General features: G+C 34.3%; 1 protein-coding gene across 1 annotated transcript in view; it reads left to right on the top strand.

Moving 5' to 3' along the window:
• LOC125670426 (SWI/SNF-related matrix-associated actin-dependent regulator of chromatin subfamily B member 1-A-like) overlaps positions 1-7,438 on the top strand; it is an 8,280-nt gene extending 842 nt beyond the window's left edge. The window contains exons 2-10 of the mRNA XM_048905586.2: positions 1,982-2,087; positions 3,301-3,427; positions 4,527-4,667; positions 5,105-5,232; positions 5,682-5,848; positions 6,186-6,294; positions 6,677-6,758; positions 6,876-7,007; positions 7,118-7,438. Of these exons, the coding sequence (XP_048761543.2) occupies positions 1,982-2,087; positions 3,301-3,427; positions 4,527-4,667; positions 5,105-5,232; positions 5,682-5,848; positions 6,186-6,294; positions 6,677-6,758; positions 6,876-7,007; positions 7,118-7,157 (1,032 nt within the window). The 3' untranslated portion in view covers positions 7,158-7,438. The remainder of the gene's footprint in view (positions 1-1,981; positions 2,088-3,300; positions 3,428-4,526; positions 4,668-5,104; positions 5,233-5,681; positions 5,849-6,185; positions 6,295-6,676; positions 6,759-6,875; positions 7,008-7,117) is intronic.
• Positions 7,439-7,500: the final 62 nt, after the last annotated feature.

Below are 7,500 nucleotides of genomic sequence, written 5' to 3'. Positions count from 1 at the left end.
ATGCATGAAAATTCGCCCCAAAAACCTTTAATGTAAAAATGCATGATGGTAAACTTTAAAATTAATACAGATTTGTAAGACATTCTAGACTTCTTATCACGAAGCTTTGATCCCAAGTTCCTAGAAAATAGAAAGTTTTGGGTGTAGTTATTGATGCAAATTTGAAAGGTTAGAAAGTAATCATTTTTTGTCCAATATTTTTGTGGTATTCATCGTCAGTGTAAGTGAATCAAGAAATTTGGTACACACCATATTGCGCAGTTCCTGCATTTGGCCATGAAATGCAAGTAAATGAAATAGTAGGTAAAAATAGCTACCTGGAATAGGTTTATATACCTAGGTAGCTATAAGTAGCTACATAGGTAGAAATAGTCTTTGGACTGGACCTGATAAAATTGATAACACAGTCAAGAAATTTCATATCAACACTGCTGTGTAAGAGGGAAGGAGAGGCTAAAACGCAATGCACATTGTGAGTGTTTTTGTTTTGATTAATATATTTGCAGAAGAATCAGACATTTATATTTTAGAGATATATATTATTATGTACTCCATGGGTGTCTTTCTTGGTTGTATGGGATATATTTACTCTCGCTAAAGAGGTATAATCACATTTTTGTGAGAATTTCTCGCTATAGGGGAAGTGTTTTCAACTTGTTGAATGAATCATCTGAGTCGCTGATTGCGGTGTCCAGAGGGAGATGATATTATATAGCAGTTAGCTACGTGTTATGCGTAGCAATTCGCGTCCAGAGAGAGATGATATTATATAGCAGTTAGCTACGTGTTATACATAGCAATTCGTGTCCAGAGAGAGATGATATTATATCAGTTAGCTACGTGTTATACATAGCAATTCGTGTCCAGAGGAGATGATATTATAGCAGTTAGCTACGTGTTACGCGGAGCAATTCGTGTCCAGAGGGAGATGATATTATATAGCAGTTAGCTACGTGTTATACATAGCAATTCATGTCCAGAGGGAGATGATATTATATAGCAGTTAGCTAAATGTTACGCGTAGCAATTCACTAAAATAGTAGCAACAAGTGTCCAAGTGTAAACTGTTTCTAGAATATTATTGTTCTAATAAACAAATAATGTGCAAATCAGTGAGCAGCTCGTATTTTAGTTCAAAGAGTCTCTAATATGTCCCCTCAGTACATACAAAATAATCTATGTCCTGGGTCTTTATAATGTAGACAGTGATGTAATGTCTGCCTACTTAAAGTTTTGATTGCTTATTTTCACATGTTAAAGGATATATTTTGACATCTTTTTGAAGTTCAAAAATATTTCACAGAAAGTTAGTTATTGTGCATGAATTCTTTTATATTTTACAATTATATTGTATGTCAAAACCAATGTATCCTGATTGTGAATTTTAGAATGCAAATATGCAGGGATGGGTAATCAATACTTTCTTAATCAATGATCAGCAATTGAGTTAAAGACTTGAATTTCCTCTGTCAATAAAGTTCTATTTGGAAGTCTCACTGCACTTGTGAGTCTTACACCTTATGAGGTGCGTCAGTCCAAAATAATGAGCTTAGTAATCAATTTTTGTCAAGGTTGCACAATTAGAAGAATCAAGATTTTGTATTTTCTTCGGAGATAGTTGTATACACTCGTGTCAGCAGCATGTCTACTTACATGTGTATGGTTTTTAGAACATGATAATATTAAATTTTGTTTACATGTATGTATTCACTGGAAAAATCAGTGAAAAATATTATATACCAGTTATATCCAGCACTGTTCTATTTTCCGTCTGTCTTTAAACCAAGCTAAGATTTCTAATAACTATCTCTTGTTATTTTTTTTTATTATTATCTTTCTATTTCTAATAACTTTCTCTTGTTATTTTTTATTATTCTCTTTCTATTTTTAATAACTTTCTCTCAATGTTATTTTTTTTATTATTATCTTTCTATTTCTAATAACTTTCTCTTGTTATTTTCTTATCATTCTCTTTACAAAGGTTGGGAATTATATGCGAATGTTTCGAGGATCTCTGTACAAAAAGTATCCGTCCATGTGGAGAAGGCTGCTCACTGTGGAGGAGAGGAAAAAGATTGCAGAACTAAGTAAGAACAGATTTTAACTCATTTAATGCTCTGAATTGAAATGAAATTTTCAATAAAAGACAATGCATTTTGCATAATTACTCTGAATCTATATTTTAATACAGTGTATGTAATTTTATTTTCTGGTGTTAAAGCTACAAATAATCAGGAAATAAAAGCATAGACAATTATAGCTCAATAAGTACTGCAAATAGAAAGAGATAATTATTGACATTCTCCTGTCGCATCTTTTTAATTTTTGACTGGTAACCATATATACATGATATACATGTACCAGAGATATTGGATGATATTAATTCAACCTGCAGATTTCCAATCTGGAATTTTTCTTGGCATTATCTAGACAAAATCTATACACTGACACAAATTGAATATGAAATATGCTTATTATCTAGACAAAATCTATAACACCGACACAAATTGAATATGAAAAATACTTTGTTATATACCTTATAGAAAGTGGAGCCCCAGGTGTATTACAATCCCCATGTCTGTCTGTCATTGTCTGTAGACTTGAATTATAAGGCTATGTTTATAGACTTAAGATATCATTTTAAGTCTATTCTCACCTTATGACAAGCGGAATTCAAACTTGATAACACGACACATCTAGGGATCCAACTGTAGAGCTGAGATGTTGTGGCTACAAGCATACTCATTTAGAATAGATTCAAGTTTATTTCACACTATGACCAGTATGATAGGAAATGATATAAACAATGCAGCAAATCAACATGGTCTTAATTCAAGGTATTCAATGTATAACGATCATATTTCATATATCTAATAAATGGATGGTGTGAGTTTTAAAGGGTTCATCAAGTAAAAAAGAATAATCTACCATTGGATTATTTACAAAATTTTGATTACTGCTTGATTTATTTCACTTAGAATTTTACATTGAAGTCTGTAGGGAGAGCATGTTTTGTCAAAATATTCTAGTAAAAGTTGCATAAACTTCCTTTTTATAAAAATATCAAATAAAATTAATAATATACCACATTTAATTTTATAAAATTATATTTTTCTTATTCTCATCAAGGGTGGATAACTCTTTCAAAAAGGTTCAAGTGCAAATTGATTGGCTTCTAATCATTACTTGTCATGTGAATTTGATGCATTTCACTTTCATCATTATTGAACAATTAACACTTTATCTTGATTTAAATCATTCTCCTTTGGTTTTACTTTGAATACCTCTATATGTTTTCAGATACCGGAGCTCCTTCTTTGGCAACCAACATCACACTCCTAAAGGCCAGTGAGGTGGATGCCATATTTGAAGGAAATGACGACATGTTCAAAACTGTCTCCATCAACAGTGATTCTGCTTACCAGATGTAAGATAAAAAATTACATTCAAATTTTTTCTTATTGTGTAATGTAGCTCTTACTTGCTGTCTCTTGTTATGAAGAACTGCTTTCATTTGTCTTTCCAGAAACATACTCTTAAATCACAGCATAGTAGAATCATTTCATGATCACCATGAACTAGTGACTAACTGAATTTGACAGCTGTCCACATCTGTCAGTCACAGTAGCCCACATCTGTCAGTCACAGTAGCCCACATCTGTCAGTCACAGTAGCCCACATCTGTCAGTCACAGTAGCCCACATCTGTCAGTCACAGTAGCCGATGCACTGGTTTTGGTCCATTGTGGATTCACATGCTCTGGAGTTGATTGAATTGAATGATTTTTCAGTCGTTAAATTCAGTGAGACACTGGTTCAGAACTGTCTTGGTGACCCTGAAATGATTCTGGGTCTCACGACGCTGAATGTGGTAACATTCATATGATCTTTGTGAAAATGGAGGAAAAGTTCTGTACAGGAATTCAATCAGTAAAGTTTTATTTAGAGTTTTTACTGAAAGGATTTATATACCCAATCATACAGTATCTTTTGTTCCATTTGCAATTTAGCTGATTTGAATAATATTCAATGAAACTGTTGATATCTTCACCTTATATCAACAACGCTCCTAGTAGATTTTACATACCACTTTGTGTAGAATTATTATATCAAATTATTGAGTGTTACAAAAACTGAATACTGAGATGTGCTGGATGGCAGTGCTTACTGCTCCCATTAGTTTTAGCATCCCACCCCACAGGGTCAAATTATTGAATATCCCATACGATGACTGAAGAGGGGATTGAGGGAAGATAACTCTTTTAATTTTGAGCATCAAAGAAGTAGAAGTTCCATGACATGTTTGACCCAGATTGAGGTGACATTTATTTTGCTGGTTCTCTTCTACACCAGGCACCTTCAGTTAATATATCCACAGCGGTATAGGATGACACTTTCCGTTTAGTTCCGTGACAATTCATTAGATAATGGTTTGTTAGTTACAGATGTGCTTTGTATTGCAGCAGTACTTTATTGTAAGGCATTCATGTCCTGTGAACATATTCTAATTGTGGATATCTTCTACAGGAGCAGAGATTACAAATCCAAACGGAATAACTGGGTACCGACGGTCCCCAGCAGCTCCCACCATCTTGATGCTGTTCCATGTGCCACTCCAATCAACAGAAACAGACTAGGAAAAAAACAAGTCCGGACTTTCCCCATGTGGTAAGTAGATACAGGAATTGGACCAGCTTGGTGAAATCCATCTTTAAGTTGTTTCTGAATGTACATATAACAAAGGTTATCTGCACCGTCCTCCCACTCTTGTACTTTTTTTTAATGGTTTAATCGTCGTCAATGCCGTTCCTATTGATAGCTAGACAATCCAACAAGAGTAACAAATATCAAATGTTATATTCTTATTCTACAGTAATTTTTATTAGTATGCAGCATTTTTATTATATTTTGAGCACATACACTAAAGCTATATGTCAAACTGTAACCAAAACTAATTAAAGAAACATGATAAAAGTTTGTATAACTCTAATACTACCATTAGATGTGAAGAAATGTTTGTGAAAGTAACAATTTATTGTCTCTTAATTTCCATGCATGATCAAATGATCTCACTTAAAGGTAAAATCCATTTTTGCTCTGTTCAGTTTTGACGACACTGATCCGGCTAGCATTCACGACAATGCTAATCTGCAGGAGCAGCTGGTTCCCATCCGTCTAGACATGGAGTATGAGGGCCAGAAACTCCGAGACTGCTTCACGTGGAATAAAAATGGTAACAACACAGGGAAACATAGTTTATTACAATGTCAGAGCATGGTTTTTCATTCCCTGGGGTTGATATAGAGAAAATAAATTAGATACTAGTAAAACAATTTAAAATTGTTAAGAATCAGAATTTTGGTCATTATTTTGAAAATAAGACACAAGGTACTATGGAATGGCAGAATTATATTATAATATAGAAGGAATTTTATTCCATAACTTCGTGTTAACTTTCTATGAAAGATGCCCTTGTCTTCATTATCAAATGGTCAAAGAAAAATTTTGTTATAGCGAACCTCTGAGGCCAGCGAAAAACAGTTCGTTGTAACCAAACTTCATTATATCCAATAAAATTTATTATTTTCCTCTCCAAGAGGAATAAATATCCCTTCACAATATTTAAAGCATGAATTCATCACATGCCCATTCATTATAAGCATGTTTTACTGTATATTACAGAGAATTTGATCACTCCGGAGCAGTTTGCGGAAATCTTGTGTGATGATTTAGATCTGAACCCCATTAACTTCATCCCCGCTATCTCACAAGCCATCCGACAACAAATCGAGGCTTTCCCACAAGAAAATCTCTTAGATGAACAAAAAGACCAGCGAGTCATACTCAAGGTATGTCTTTAAAGTTTGTTAATACAGAACTCCTAATCAAAGGATTTGATGACTTCAGGAGAACTCCTAATCAAAGGATTTGATGACTTCAGGAGAACTTATAATCAAACGATTTGATGACTTCAGGAGAACTCATAATTAAACGATTTGATGACTTCAGGAGAGCTCATAATCAAACGATTTGTTAACTACTGGATAAGAAATAGCATTTTTTTTGTTCGGTGTGTGATGTAATCAATGCACATGTTACAGCATAGCAATCAGCACGCTGCCAGATGGACCATTCCATTAAAAGGAACAATTTCCTTTGTATAAAATAAGGTGTTTTTTTTTCCAGTTAAACATACACGTAGGCAACATATCACTGGTTGACCAGTTTGAATGGGATATGTCAGAACCTGAAAATTCGCCAGAGGACTTCGCACAGACACTATGTGGCGAGCTAGGTTTGTACCTTTCGGAATTCCGTTCATTTTACAAATAAAACTTTTTGAGAAGTCTAGCACTTGGCCATTTCATTTCTTAAAAGCGAGTTCTACTCATTTTAATGTTTACGTTTTTATAAAAGAGTGTAAACTGTCCCAACTTATTTATATTACATAAAATTAGTAGATATTCTTTCATTCCTTATAATTTGATTTTAAGAGATAGATTTGATGTAATCTGACAAGTAATTCAAAAGAAAATGTTAATTTAGAGCAATATTGCCATAGTAACAAAATGGAAACCAATGAGCCTAGTTTTATTGCAACATTCCTAGGACACCATAGCAACTTTTTTATAGAAAATATTGAAAAATCAAAGAACCAAATTGCTTTTTATTTTTAGGCCTTGGTGGAGAATTTATCACCTGCATAGCTTACAGCATAAGAGGACAGTTAAGTTGGCATCAGAGAACCTATGCATTTAGGTAACCTATCCTTGTGATCAGTGACAAGGCTGCAGATTTGATGAACTTTGTTGGCATGAACAAATTTCTCAATAAACTTTTAAGTTTGGTTGATATCCTGTATGTTGTTTCTTACAGTGAGCAGCCTTTGCCTGTGGTTGAGGTCGCCATTAGGAACCAGAATGAGGCTGACACTTGGTGTCCATTTCTAGAAACGCTTACAGATGCTGAAATGGAGAAGAAGATCCGAGACCAAGACAGGAACACCAGGTCATTGTAGATCTTATACAACAGTCGTGTTAAAGGAGGCAGATGGAATTCTTGTGTACAGGGTTTTGCTTTGAAAACAATTTAATTAAAAATTTTGTGTTTGCTTTCAGGAGGATGAGGCGGTTGGCCAACACGGCACCATCATGGTAGCAGATTCTGAATGAACTCCGAATTCTGTGTCATGTGACAGACATGTGGAACTTCACAGAGTACAGGAGTACCAGTGAAGCGACTCCGGAAGTCTTCAGACATTTACAGTTGTGTTGTTCTCTTTGGTGCTAAGAGAAGCGAGATCAAGACATCATACCATATAATGTATACCATTTGTCATCATGGTATGTGTGTGTGTGAGAGAGTGAGTGAGTGAGACTTAATGTTGTACATGATGAGTCTGCAATAGTACATACATAAAAATTGATAAAAAACACAAGTCTTTTAATTTGATACCCCGAGTGCAGTCATATATTTGCACTGGTGGACTTCATTCTGAAGA

The sequence above is a fragment of the Ostrea edulis genome, chromosome 1 (assembly GCF_947568905.1).
Source record: "Ostrea edulis chromosome 1, xbOstEdul1.1, whole genome shotgun sequence".
Classification (NCBI taxonomy): domain Eukaryota; kingdom Metazoa; phylum Mollusca; class Bivalvia; order Ostreida; family Ostreidae; genus Ostrea; species Ostrea edulis.
Note: the sequence above shows the minus strand (reverse complement) of the source record. Positions and strands in the feature narration are given on the sequence as shown.